Here is a 14472-nt window from a genome sequence, read left to right as displayed (position 1 = left end):
AAGTTTAATTTGTGGTTCTGCACACAAACTTGAGGATTTGCTCGGTGAAGAAAAAGCAGAGAAAGTCTGACATCTCAGCCGCTGTGTCCTATCGTTATTTTTTTTTCTTTTTGGGGTGAATTGACCGTTCTATTGTTTTGTTCTTCTCTTTCATTGTTCTTTTATTCCCCTTTTATATTTTTGTTTCGTTTTAATTAGCTTCAGTAGCTTCCCTTTTTAACGCTGGGTTCTATTCTTTCATTTTTTTAAAAATTCCTTTGTATTTTGTTCCTTTTTTAATTAGCTTCCATCGCTTCTCTTTGAAACACACAGTGGTTTTGAACAGGAGTTCAACATAGTTACAGATGGTTGTTCACTGTACCTTTTTGGAGGGGGATGCCACGAAGTTCATAAATGAAAAAAAATCACGCAAGGCGGCAGAGGAAAATCCAGGGTTGGGATCCATGGCGAGCCACGTCGACGCATCTAGAATCTGAGACGTTTGTGGAAAGCGTGACCTCTTAAAGGCCCTGGGTCGGCTTGATCCGCGAAGCTACCCAAAGGAAAACTCACCTCTAAACCAACAAGAGTTCAAACGAACCCAGCATCGTGCGCGGGGTGCAAACGGACGGGCCATGGATTAGTCTTCCCGGCTCGGCTCCAGAATGGGGTGCAAAAACGTTTGAGGAAGGAGAAGAAAAGGAAGGTGGAGAAGAATTGGAGTCCTCGGCGTCCAAGAGCAATTAGCATTAGAAGGGTTTTATTTTAATACTAGCTTTCTTTGGCCCTGCTCCCCCCCACCCCAAAGGCCCTCTGATCCTTCTGGCCAGGAAAAGGCTTCACCGTCAGGATCCGTCCCCCACATCCGGGCATAAAGCATGTCTTCTTGGCATCCGCCCGGCTGCCTTCTTTTCAAAAATGCACCACCTCTTTCCCCATGCCATGTTCTCCATCCAACACCTTGGGCTCCCCCCCCCCGCCTCCTCCTGCCATCTAGCAATTTTAGCAACCGTGGGGGGGGGGAAGGGGGGGGCTGGTTCCTTCTCTCCCTTGGCAGCCAGTGGCGCCAAGGAGAAAATGAGGCAATAAATAACTGGGGCTGGGGGGGGGAGAGGGGGCCAAGAGAGAGAGAGGAGGAGATGAACCAAGTGGCGTGCTCTACCGTAATGCTGAAATACGGCCCCGCTGGGTTCGGGACTGCGCTCCGCTCACAAAGCCGTCCTCGCTGATGGCGGCGGCACGGGGTGGAGGGCGCATCAGGATGCGGCAAAACAAGGAGCCCAGGATGGAGAAGGGTGGGGAGAGCATCCTTCTATGGCCTTTCCATCCGCCGGGAGGAGAGGGGCCCCTGAGAGCCACACGGAGCCTCCAGGGACAGGGGCAGTCTACCTCCAAACCCTGCCCAGCAGCCGGAGACCCACTTGAAGGATTCCCCAGCTGAGCAGGAAGCGGCTCGCTTAGCTTCGGGTTGGATTCCTCCTTCGATCTGGGATCCGGAGAAATCTTTATTCCGGAGAGAGCCCCCCTTAGTATACGGCACCCCGTTCTGGGTGCCGCGTTACCGGGAGGCGGGGGAGCGTGGAGAGGGGGGCCGGGAGAAAAGGTTTGCAAAACCTTTGGGGTTTTAGGCTCGAGACGGGTCGACGAGGGGCCAGAACGGTCAAGAGTTGTCCCTGAACATGGGGCCAGGGAAAAAATGGGGTTGAAATGATGTTAATAGATTTTGGGTGGGTAGCTGGAGAGATGTCCTAGGTAAGGAAAGAGGTTTGTCTGAGACGTGCTTCTACACAAACAGATGGTTGTTTGTTGGGGGTAACATTAGATGACCTCCCAACTCTCTTCCAACCCCTCCATTCGATGCTTCTCTCATTTCTGTTCTCATTCCGACGATCTCAGAGGTCTTTTTTGGGGCTGTGGAGCCTTTGGGAATTTGATGCAACCTACAGACTCCTTCTCAGAAAAATGGATTTAACGGCACACCACAGACTGCATATCAAGGAAACATCTGCCTGCGGCCCCTTGGTGACAAAGAAATACAAGTCAGCTCCGCTGGATGGTTCTAAGATTTACTCACGCTCTTCTAGGACAGTGCTGGAATCTTTATTTTTTTTTCCTCCTCTCCCCTTCCTTTTTCCTTTTGTGCTGCGTCATTTGACTTGGAAGCTCAGCGCAGAGAAAGAAGGGCGCTCGGGTGTGAGCAAACCGCTGGGTTTTCCGGGCTTGCTATACAAGATAGATGCACGCACACACACCCTTCTTTCTCCCCTCTCATGCAACAGGTGTGCCATTGCCTCTGCCCTTGGACCTCTCGTTCGCCACCCTACTGGCCAGATCTCCTTTGCAGAGAAGAAAGAGGAGCAGGTGTGCAAGGCTGGAAGGACCCAAAATCTGTCTGGTTTTTGGAGTTATTCTACACCGCCCAGCGTCTCCTCAGGACTGGATGGTCCTCGACGTCGGTAAAAATAACCATCTCCCAGCAATGAAAAAAATGGGTGGGGAACACCGCAAACCTATCACGGCCGTTTTCCACCAGAGGTTGCTCTTCTGAAGAGTTGAAAAAGCAGTCAGAAACGAGCAGGTTAAAATACCGTGGGATTTCTGCATACAAACCGATAAAGCCTCGGCAGAGAACGCACCGGATTTCACTGGGGTTGCAAAGAAGGAAGTGTGGATCGTCGAGGTGGCCCTACCAGGGGACCGGAGACTAGAAGACAAAGAATTGGAAAAGACCAGAAGTACCAAGATCTGAATGCTGAAGTTGAAAGATTATGGCATAAACCAGCTGTGGTGGTTCCAGGGGTTATTGGCACATGGGGGGCCATGCCCAAAAGCCTTAGACGGCGCCTAGAAAATCTGCATATTGACGAAATTCCCCACTCATCGTCATATGAGGTTAAGACGCAGAAGCAGGACAGGGAGAGCGCGTTTCGAATCTCCCCCGACCTACCAAGTTTCCAGCCGTTCTCCTTGGCCCAGTCTACCTGAAAGGGTTGTTGTTACGGGGAGGAAATGAAGGCAGACCCACCTTGTACGGTCCTTTGACCTCTTGACAGAAGAGCCAAAATTCATAGGCGTAAGTAAACAAATGATGATCAATGATACAGTACGTTGAGTTTTAGATATATTATTCATACGCCCCTTGGAATTCCCCCAAGGTGCCAAGGTCTCCCTTGGCTTGGTTCTTCCAGCCATGAATTCATCCATCAGCACTGAGCGGTTCTCAAAAATTTAAATTTTAGGAAAACGTTCTGTCTCCACCTGGGAGAAGACACCCATTTCGACGGGAAACGACCTCCGGTTATGGGGAAAAGAGCAACCTATCACGGCCACTTTCCAAGTCACAGGGTGGCAGGTTGCCAACGTTCACCACCCAACTCTGCTCCTCTGCCTTTCGCTGCAGGTGGAAAGCAAGTCACGGCCTTCACTTTTCTACTGGAGGGACCAAATTCTGTGCCCCTGTATCTAATCGACATTAATTCCCCTTTTGCCTAGACGCTTTATATATTTCTTCGTCAAACACTGCTTAGAAAGAGAGAACTGGAGAATACAACACCGCGTCTTTTTTTGTTGTTGTTAATTGTCGTTTCGACGGGTTTTAATACCGCACCCCCGAGCGGTTTTAATTAATTAAAATCCAACAAATTCAACGAAAATCCTTCAGAGGGGGTAAGAATGACAAGGCTGGGTAGAAAATGCCAAGAGGCAGCAGGAATTGGGAGGGGGGGAGGAGCCCAAAAGAAGAAGCAGGGCGGGGCCTGTGGGATGGGAGACCACAAGGAACACCTAAGGTTATCACCGGGATTGATAGAACCCTCCCCGACGAACACCACTCCTGTCTCTCTGCCAAACCGCCACGCGGACCTGGAGCTCAGTTTGGGGAGATTTCAACTGTTTTATCTAAGCGGTAACTCCAAGCCGGTCTATCGCAATTCCAATGGCTGTTTGTTCCCCAGTACAGCAAGCTTTATAAACCAGGAGTGCAATGTTGGGGCCAATTCATTTGCTACGTTCATGTACAAAACAGCAACTTGATCAGCCCTGCGCTGACTCAGGCAGCTGATTTATTATTCTTAAATTATTCTTAAATAAGATGGTTCAGAGCAGGGGGAGTCACCTGCCTCTGAGGCCTCTGCCCTGATTTTGAGACCGAGAAATCAATGATTGGCAAGACTCAGCTGCTTTTTTCAGCCCAGAGAGAAAGCTAGCATGAAATGCTCATAGAATGCAATAAACTGGGCTGTCTGTTGCGCCCGGATAACGCTAACCAAAAGCCGAGGTTAGCATACACTGCGTGAATTAATTGCATCAATTAAATGGGGAACAGGCACCCTATTTGCTTTTGGATATTCTTTGCAAACCAGACCTCCAATTTGGGGACTTTCTTTTTAGGAAGGAAGGAAGGAAGGAAGGAAGGAAGGAAGGAAGGAAGGAAGGAAGGAAGGAAGGAAGGAAAGAGGAGAAAGAAAGCGAAGGAAGGAAGGACGGAACAAGAACAGAGAAGGGAAGGGAGGGAGGGAGGAAGGGAGGGAGGCAAAAGAAACGAGAAGGAGAAAGAAAGAAGGATGGAAGGAAGGAAGGAAGGAAGGAAGGAAGGAAGGAAGGAAGGAAGGAAGGAGAAAGAAAAGAGAAGGGGAAGGAGGGAAGGAAGGAAGGAAGGAAGGAAGGAAGGAAGGAAGGAAGGAAGGAGAAAGAAAAGAGAGGGAGGGAGGGAAGGAGGGAGGGAGGGAGGGAAGGAAGGAAGGAGAAAGCTTAAAAAAATCTCAGAGGCTCAGAGTTGAAAGGGGGCAGAATTTAACCCTTCGGTTCCCATTTTATACCCCCCAACACACAGGGAACCTGCAACCACCAAGATAACAATCCTAGAGAGCATTTTTGCAGGGCCGCTCTAGGCTCCCATCTCTCTATCAACAAGATTCAGTTTGCAAATTAACAGAAATTCTAGTTTATTTGTATAATCGGCAGAACTATACACCTACTGCGTGGCTGGGCTTGGTCTGATCCGACGTAAATCAGAACGCTTTCCAGGGTTAACGTTTCCTCGGGTCACATTTATCCATGAAGAATCTTCCACTTGTGTCCAATTTGAACTCCTGGCCTGTTTCATTTCTGGGGGATTCTCCTGAAGAATAAAGAAGCAGGGATTTGCAAAACTCTCCCACCTCCGGATCACCGCTCAAAGAGTTGAGCAGAGTTTGGATACGGGGACGAATCAGCCAACTGGCATAGGAAAATTGCCCCCTCCAAAAATTTCCCAGATCTCTGTTGCAAAGTCACAAAAATACTAACCTTGGCTAAAATAATTAAGATTAACATTCTGTACAGATATAGTTTCTAGCTCAGTGTTTCTCAACCGTAGCAGCTTGAAGAGGTGTGGACTTCAACTCCCAGAATTCCCCAGCCAGCTGTGCTGGCTGGGGAATTCTGGGAGTTGAAGTCCACACCTCTTCAAGCTAAGGTTGAAAAACACCGTTCTAGCAATGAAACATTAAAGAAGAAAACAGGGAGGTTGAGAAGGAGAAAAAGATGGGGGGCTAAAAAGTGAGAAAAAAGAAAACTTCTATGCCTTTTCCCTATTTTGGTGACTCCCCCCCTCCCCGAATTACACAGGAATTCACTGCAGAAAAAGGCCGGCTTATTTCGGATTTCAGCAAATAAAAAATGGGACGGCATGCATCGGCTGGAAGAGGCCTTCCCGCTTTGCAGCCGGGAAGGCCTCTTCTCTGCAGTTTCTTGCTGGCCAAATGTGAATTCTGGAGGCCCAAAAGTGGGTTTGCATTTAGAAATGAGGTCCCCCCCCCCTCCTCCCTGCATATCACTTTGAAAAACCACCCCGGGCAAGGTGGGGACGCCGCTAAGACCCACCACCCACAAACACTTTCAAAGGGGGAAAGGGGTTGACTTGGGAGTAAATACACCCCCAGCCTCAAGCTGGGGATGGCTGGCATTCCACCCTAGCTTGTCAGCATTTATGGGGCGGGGGGAGATCCATAAATGCATTGCTGACCTGGACCCTATGGGGGCTGTGAATCTGTCATAGTGGTGTGTCCATCCCACTCCCCCCCCCCAAATGGCTCCCCTCTAAATTATTCACACCATCGATCTTTGTTCTTGCTGCTCTAGCGTCTAGCTTTCCACTTGTAGGGCTGGCGCAAGGGGGGGCGCAGCGGAAAAGGTGGCGGAGAATCGCAGCTGGGAGAAGGGAACCCCCCCCATGCTTGCAATTAGTTTTAACAGCCCCTGTGGCTGAGGTTAGCGGGGGGGGGGTGTTTCGAAAAAAAGCTGACCAGGGCTGGACTACAACTCCGATCAGCCCCAGCTGGCGTAGCCAAGAAGAAGTCATGCCTTGGGGCCTGGTTCAAGCTTTCCCAGGACGATGCCCACCCAATATTCAGAGTTACAGCTCCCCTCAAACAGCCTGCTGTCATCCGCACCCCCCTGGCGACCTAGGGATGATGGGAGTTGCAGTCCGACACACTGGGGAGTCAACCAGACAACTCTTGGCTAAAGGGGATCCTTTCCCAGAATGCCCCTGCCAGCTAAGAATTGCGGGAGAGGAAGGTCGCCTTCAAAGTATACAGCCTTCCGCTCCCAGCAGGCCCCGACCAGCAAGCCCGTTGCAGGGAATTCTGGGAATTCAAATCCACACCCCTGGGAGTCGCTGTGGTGTGAGCACATCCCGTGGGGGCAGCATCAAGACCTCCATCATGGGGAAGAATGCAGAAAGCCAGCGGATTTAACCCAAAGCCAAAACTCTCTCCTATTTGGGCGGGGAGGGGGCCAAACAGCTGCTTCTTGGCTGAATTTTCCATTTAATTTCAATTGCATCGCGAGACGGGCGGCCTATCTACATTGGGAAAATCAATCCATCAAGACAAATAAAATTCCTTGAGCCTGGACCCTTTTCCTAATCTCTCTGATTTCCTTCCCCATCCAATATTTGTGTGGCCAGGCAAATATTTTTCCCCCTCCCTTCCCAGCCATTCCCAACCTTTAAGGAGACAGGCCCAACCATCTGTTCCTCCAGAAGCACAATGCAGGGTTATTAACACTCTCTCGACAACGTTTTATTCTTGTTTTAAAACTCCAGAGCCCTCTTGCCCGGAGGTGGGGTGGACTGCTGACTCCAAAACATCTGATTGGAAAGGCAGATTAGCATCAAAAAGCTCAATTCTTTTCAGCATCTCCCAGGAAAAAGAGGGAAAAAAAACTTTGAACCCAACACTTGGGTTCGACGGTGAGTTTGGCTTGCTTTTGAAGATCTGAAGGGGTTCTGAAGGGGTATTTATCCTTTGGGGTGATTTTTTGGCCAAACCTGACCCGGTTAAATTAAGCCAGTTCAACCCAAGCAAAAGGAAGGAACGTGGTTCAAATGGGTCTTTCTCCCCTCCACGGAGCCAGGGTTGATCTGCAAACCGTTCCTGGCCAGTTTGCCCCAAGATCAGTCAAGAATTGGGAAATTTGAACCGCCACGTTGAGATTGCTGCAAAATCCAAGTGCGCGATCAGTGCGATTTTACATCTGTGGAATCTAATAGGAAGAAATGCGGGCTTGTATTAAGGATGCTTCAGTATACATGTGGGTTTGTTTTCCACTTCATTTTTACAATCATTCATTGTTAATGTATTTCACAAAAGTATCCATCCATGACGGATTGGAAATTAAAAGAAGGGGGAAAAAACCTGGTTCTTTAGCACAGATAATTTGAGAAGAACCCTTTCTTCTCCCCCACAAATCTTTTCCAATAATTGCAAACACACTCCACGCTTCCTTTACAAGCCACGCGCTCTTTTTCAAAATGAAATGAGATCTTTTCATTTTTCTTCCCTGAATCAGCTCAAATTCCCTGAGAACGAGCCAAGATTTTTTTTCCCCCTCTTTAAATCGCTTTTTTTACAGGGGGAAAAAAAAAAGAAGACATTAGCATTGGAGAAATGTAATTATGTAATGTAATATAACTAACTCCCCACCAGAAATCCTCAGACTCTTCCGATTACACAGGATTTCCAGATGGTTGTAGAAAAACATGATGCTTTGCCTCCTACCTGCATTATGGGAATAATAATAATACAGCTCAACTTTGCAGGGTTGTAATAAGCAGGGCAAAAGAATAATACAGTGAAACTCCTTAAATAAATCAAATTAACTCTGTGGTTTTGCTCCCCCTTCCTTTTTCTTCATATCGCTGAACATGTGGGGGAAAATCACTCTTTCTTGGCCCAAATGTTTCCTGATCAAGCAGCCTCTGACCATATAAAAGACTAAAAAGGCATGTTGGCTGATGGACTTTCTGGAAAAAAAAAGAGAACGGAATGGAACCTCCCAGAAAAGGCTACGCTAGGTGGCCTCTGGTCCTGAAGGAAAGAGCACCACCCTGCAATTTTTTGCCGCAGTTCCCAACTTGCATCTACACACACACACACAATCTTGAGTTCGTCCACAGTGCTTCTCAAAAGATGGCAAAAGCTTGATGACAATAAAAGAAATTCACAGATCGCCCCACGAGGTTCTTCCGCTCCCACTTTCTAGCAGTAAATTGGTACGGAGGGAGAGTTTGGCTCTACTATATCTCATTTTTCAAAGGGTGTGGAGCTTAAACCCAAACCTACGACGACGCCCACTGATTTCCATCCTACCCCTTTGCAAACATCTTTCTCAGTTGTGTGTGTGTCTCTGTGTTTTTAAACTTACCTCCTCGTTTTCTGCCCGTTTCTAATTGCCAGCCCTGGGGTTGAGTCCTTGGAAAATGGTTCCTCCTTCCTCCGGGCTGTCCTCCTCGTCCACGTTGCACCAATGCTGGGTGGTCAAAAAAGGTGACCCAGTTTCCCAGGGGCCACAAGACTGGATTGCTGGGGTTAAAAAAAAAAAAAAAAAGAGGAATTAGGAAACTCACTTGGAAGACAAACGCATTTGCAAGATAAAACCGGGTCCCTTTCAGAACAGTGGACGGAAAACACTGCAATTCCATTCCAACATACCAAGATTTTTTTTCCCCCTAAACAAAGATTGCTGCATAAACCAGGTAATCTTATTAAACCCAGTTCCTGGGGAATAAGCCCCAATAAACTCAGGAGGGTTTCTTCCGATGTTACCAAACTAGGAGACTAAGATGCAGGCAGTTTCTGCCACAGCTCTCCTGGCTGAGTTGGTGGAAGTAACCCAGAACAGCTGTGGCTGTATTTATTGAAACCTGGTTAGCGAATTATCCTATTTTTTGGTCTTGCACGTGAAGGAAGCACGGGAGCTGGGCACGTGTAAGATGCTAAAACCTCACGTAGGCTGCAAAATTAGCTGATGGGGGGCGGCGGGAGAAATTAGGCGAACAGATTCAAGTCAGCAGCAGAAATCAACCCATCGAGGTCCAAGGGAGAGCAGGCCGGATTCAGCCAAGTTCTACAAACAAACCAGGGCCTGCAGTCACATTTCAAAGAGGTATTTCCTGGCCTTAATAAGTTCCCTTGACAACCAATTTGCAGTTCTGTTGGTGCACGTTTACAGATGGGAAAACTCCAGCTACCCCATTCCATGGCAGGATCATAAATGCAATTTTTAAACGGGGCGTATGAGTGTGGGAGGAGGTGGCAAGGGAGGGAGAGTGAAAGTGAAAGGAAAGGGGAGGAAAGAAGGGAAGGGAAGGAAACGGGAAGAGGCAGAAAGAGGCAGAGTTGAAAAAAGAGAATGGGGAGGGAAGGAAGGAAGGAAGGAAGGAAGGAAGGAAGGAAGGAAGGAAGGAAGGAAGGAAGAGAAGAGAGAGAGAGAGAGAGAGAGAGAAGAGAAGAGAAGAGAAGAGAAGAGAAGAGAAGAGAAGAGAAGAGAAGAGAAAGCGAGGGAGGGAGGGAGGGAGAGAGGAAAAACACAGGAGGGAGGGAGGGAGGAAAAAAACAAGGAAGGAAGGAAGGAAGGAAAAGAGAACGAGGGAGGGAGGGAGGAAGGAAGGAAGGAAGAGGGGAGGGGAGGGGAGGGAGGAAGGAAGGAAGGAAAAGAGAACAAGAGAAAGGAAGGGAGGGAGGGAGGGAGGGAGGGAGGGGAAGGGGAAGGGAGGAAGGAAGGAACGAAAACAGAGGAGGGGAAGGAGGCGGGGAGGGAAGGAAGGAAGACTGCCTTGCAAAAGTTAACTGGGTTACATTGCTCCCCTGCAGCCAATTTCCAAACAAGACATTTGCTGTATGCATCACACCATCGACCCTCCAGGACTCTGAACCCCATCAGCTCCGGCCAACAAGGCCAATATTCAGGGCTCAGAGTTGGACCCCTCAAACTGGGGAGCCCCAGGGTCCCCTGGCTGCCATGACCAAACTCAGCCCTCCCGCTCGACCTTGCGGGTGCCAAATGTTCTTATTCAGATTCCAGCATGTGCGCCGCTGCGGTGGGCAGCACTGTCTTGGTAAGGGTGGTTTAATCCCATTTATGCTTACGGTTACCCGGAACTGCTCCTTTATAAATCTGTTTTTTTCCTTTCCTTTTTTTAAATCACTCAGAGACTCATTTGTGGAAAAGTCTTTACGCAGATCTCAATTAACATTATCTATTTATACGAAGTCACCACCGTTCCTGTTCGGATTTCGCTGGCTCTGTTTCGGCTCCAGTCGTGTTGGCACTAATCTTCCGGGGCTCCATTATTCAAAGGAATTCAGAAAACAGCTGCCTGCTTCATGCCAAAAGGCTGACCTGTCACCATCAATTTCTCCCGGGCCGCTAAGAATAAGCAGGCCATCCACCGGATCCAGATTCAGGACCGTTCAGAGCTCCAGGAAGGCCTTGAGCAAGATACGAAAGCAATTCCTTTTCCCGGATTATCTGGAAGAAACTAGCATAGACAGGTAGACTGTTTCTAACCAAGGCAGCTCTACTACAGCTAACAGCAGTCTCTCCTTCTTGGCCAGTCTCACAGCTCTGCAAAGCCATGGGTTGGACTTGGCACCTTGGATCCACCTGGTGGATGGTGGTTTGTTCGGGAATATTTGGTTGCTGGGAAAAAAAAACCACCCCGTATATTGAGTAATTCACTAGCAATCTCGATAGCTTAGTACAATAAGCAGATGATTTGCATGATATGCAAATGATTTGCAGGATATGCAAATGATCTGCAGGATATGCAAATCCAGGGGAAGCCTCTGATCGCCCTTGCTTGATCCCCGCAACTTGTGACAGCGAGTTCCCCAAACTAACTATAAAATTAGATGTACAAGGATCAGCTTCCAATTTTTTTTTTTCTTCCTTCCTTGTTCTTGCAAGGAATTCAGGAATGGGTCCAAACAGAACTGGTCCGTTTGGGCACGTTTGACACCACGAGCACAACCAAACCCCCATTTTACTCCCAGAATACTCGCAAGCTACAATCTCAACTTAGAGACTACCTAGCAAGCTCGCCTAGTGTCGCGTGCCCTCCGACTAGGAGCAAAAACGGTTTGCCAGGAGGGTAAAACGCTGGCATCAACTCCATTTTGCGGCATTTTCTCCCCATTCTTCCCTTGGCATGGATTTCTTTTGCTTACTCTTCCTTACTCCCTTTTAAACTTGGGTGTTTGGCCCTGAAAGGGAACAGCGGCAAAAAGGGGCGGCTGTCAGAATTTAACCGAGGAAGAAAGAATAAAGTTGTTTTGGGAGCTGGGCGAACAGTGGAAAAAGCAAATGCCGGATTCGGTGGGAATGCCACGTGGTGGGGGGAGACGTGGGGGGGAAGCTAGGCATGCCGGCCCAGAAGACCAGCCGGCCCGCTGCTTTTCCCCAGGCGAGGAAGAAAACTTTTGTGGAGGAAAGTGCACGGCGCACGCACACATGCACACACTCACACAGGATGCAATAAAGCTGGACTTAAGTGCTGCGGCAAGTTTTGTCTTCCTCTTGGGGGCAATGAAACAGGGGTTTAGCATGCAAGTGGCAGAAAGAGAAGAGAGAGACGCTGTGGACGGCTACCACTTCCAGCCGGCTGGAAGAGATTACTGTCTATCAAGCTTAGCACGCAGAGGGGAGACAGGCTGGGGACGATGGGGAGGCAGACAGGGGAAACGTGCCGGGGAAACCGCTCGGCACCGCCTGTCCGTTCCAGCCCTCGCTCTCCAACCGCATCCGCCCTGGCAGGGTCACCCGTTCGAAGGCATCAGGAGCGCAACGCCCGTCTCCCCAGCACGGGCATCGCGGTGGCCACGCGGTGCGTCGTGCCAAGTTTGGGTCAAAGGGCTGAACGCACAAGCCACGGCGGGCTGAGTCGATGCCGAGCCCAACGCCGGCAGGCCGCGCTCTGCCATGCACATCGCCAAACGAACACCCGTGCACGCTGCAATGGCACCCTCGTTTCTCCTGCAAAACCCGCACGGCCTCCCGCCCTGCTCCAAAACGACATCTAAATTTAAGTTCGTCCAGCTTGGGTGGAGAATATTCTTCCAGAGGCCTGAACGCAGGTTCTTCACCCTGGACGGTATCTTTTTGCAGAAACAGCTGCATGCCCGCGTCCTGGGGGAATGCCCGGGTCCCCTCCAGCTGTTTCGGACCAAGATTCCCACAATTCCCCGCTGCAGATCGGCAGGGCCGATAGGATTGGGAGCCCACCATGCCTGCAACTAGCCCCCTGCCAAGGAAACATTAAAGTTTAGGGCTAATAAAGATAATGAAAGGGCCGGGAGACAAGTATTTTCCTTGGCTGTCGGGAGATCAAAGTCTGGCGGTGAAGATTTAATCTGCCTTTTCCTCACTCTGGGCTTTGCCCCAGGCGATTCCATGCTTGCCGTTTTATCGGGACTCCAGACTAGATACCCATCAAATCCTGGCAGGCAGAAGAGCCGACAAACGTTTCCCCCGTGGAAAAAAGGGGGTCCCCTTTGCAACCTCAGTCACCCAACAGCTGGCATTCAGAAACAAAAGTCAGGGCAAAGCTGGAGTCTGTGGCTTCTCCTTACAATTAGCCTGACCCCGTCACCTTGTGGCGGAGAGTTCCATAAACTTCACATCTTTTTCCATGCCCTGGATCTCATCCTCGTCTGTTTCGGAAGGTGAGGTCCCATCTTGGCTTATGGCACGAGGCGAGAAAGGAGGAAGGCGTTCTGCTGAGAAACCAGTGACTTCTTTGCAGCTGGACGGCTGAGCCATCAGCGTCACCGTGACTCGGATGGCTCACTTAGTGGCCAAGAAACTCCACTTAGCGGCCAAGAAACTCGGGGACTCAGTGGGATATATGCTCTGACGATGCAGTCTGGCCCGATGCAGACTCCATAGCCAAGTCCCTTGGCCAAAGAGAAGAGCCGGAGAGGATGCCTAACGACAAACATGGAGCAAAAGACATCCTAGGCTTTTTTTTTTTTTTTTAAGTCTTTGTGTGCATCGTTGTGCATGGCTTAAGAGATGAGATCAAGCTGGGCCCTTGTTGCAAAGTGGGGGGGGGAAAAAGCCGGCACTGGAAATGACAACTCATTGACCAAGATGAGCCCATTTTACAGATAGGTACAACATGGACAACCCCTCCAAGTCCAAGTCCATTCCTTCAAAATTACAATTCTCCCTTCTTTAGGGTTAAACCTCTCTTGGTGCCAACTCTCTAACGAGAGGGAGACCCCTGGCCTCATCCCCCTTGCCATCTTTTATTGATTTTATTGTCCTTGGTTTGATTGTTGCGAGCCGCCCAGAGTGGCGGACTGTCGGGCGGTGTACCCGTTTAATAAATTATTAAATTATTACTATGATGATTTCTGCACACAAGCCAGGCCTTGGACACCATTTCCTCCTTCCTGACCTAAAAGGTACTTCGGGACGCACGCGAGGACGGGCTAGTGCGCTTCGGCTTCTCGGCGCTAACCTTCCGATCACGTTCCCGAGTTTCTAGACATTGACCTGGAAGACACGCTTTGGCCGGGTGTGAGTTTTGCATCAGCCCTCTCCCTCTCTCCAGCTTTGTCTCATCCCTGGAGTTGCCAATATCTCTGCCTCGGATTTTAATTGTTATAAGTGGCTCTGAGAACCCAGCTTGGCCAAGAAGCCGAAGTCGAAGTAAAAATTAAAAATCAATAGAGACAGCCTCGGGAGGAAACGGAGGAGGGTCCGGCCGCTGGAGGTTCCCTGCTCTGACAGCACGGCCCAGCAACGCTCTAGGAACGGGAGGCGATTCCTGCAGGAAAATTCAATTTCCCCAGGAGCTAGGAAGCAGACCTTTTTGCAAAGCAGCACGGGTCAGGAGCAGGCTACCTGAGCGAGGACGGGAAAGCTGAGCGGCGTACGTTTTAAGGCACCCGCTTTTTCCACGGCAATTGCCTCCAGAGAAGTCCGAAGTTGGGTAGCAAGGAGAAATGTTGGGCTCGCTCGCTCTGTCTCACACTCCCACACACACACCCCTTTGGAGCAGGAGACAATTAGCCTGGCGCGCCACTAACAAGGGGCAGCGCAACCAGCTGGAGAAAGATGCACGTTTGGGCCTGATGCGATACAAACGTCAGAGACTCCCAGCGGTCGGAGGAAACGAAGGGAGATAAATGACATTGCTAGGAGCAGAGAGAACAGCCGGCAGCG

At 49.7% G+C, this 14472-nt stretch overlaps 1 protein-coding gene across 1 annotated transcript in view; it reads right to left on the bottom strand.

The window, feature by feature from the left end:
- EFNA3 (ephrin A3) overlaps positions 1-8809 on the bottom strand; it is a 50388-nt gene extending 41579 nt beyond the window's left edge. Inside the window, exons 1-2 of the mRNA XM_088137262.1 lie at positions 8668-8809; positions 4956-5098 (exon numbers count right to left, since the gene is read on the bottom strand). Of these exons, the coding sequence (XP_087993388.1) occupies positions 4956-5083 (128 nt within the window). The 5' untranslated portion in view covers positions 5084-5098; positions 8668-8809. The remainder of the gene's footprint in view (positions 1-4955; positions 5099-8667) is intronic.
- Between the last annotated feature and the right edge of the window lie 5663 nt (positions 8810-14472).

Source organism: Python bivittatus, unplaced genomic scaffold (genome assembly GCF_059951505.1).
Source record: "Python bivittatus isolate LINGU-HERP-01145 unplaced genomic scaffold, Pbiv_v1 ctg000180_np1212, whole genome shotgun sequence".
Lineage (NCBI taxonomy): Eukaryota > Metazoa > Chordata > Lepidosauria > Squamata > Pythonidae > Python > Python bivittatus.
Note: the sequence above shows the minus strand (reverse complement) of the source record. Positions and strands in the feature narration are given on the sequence as shown.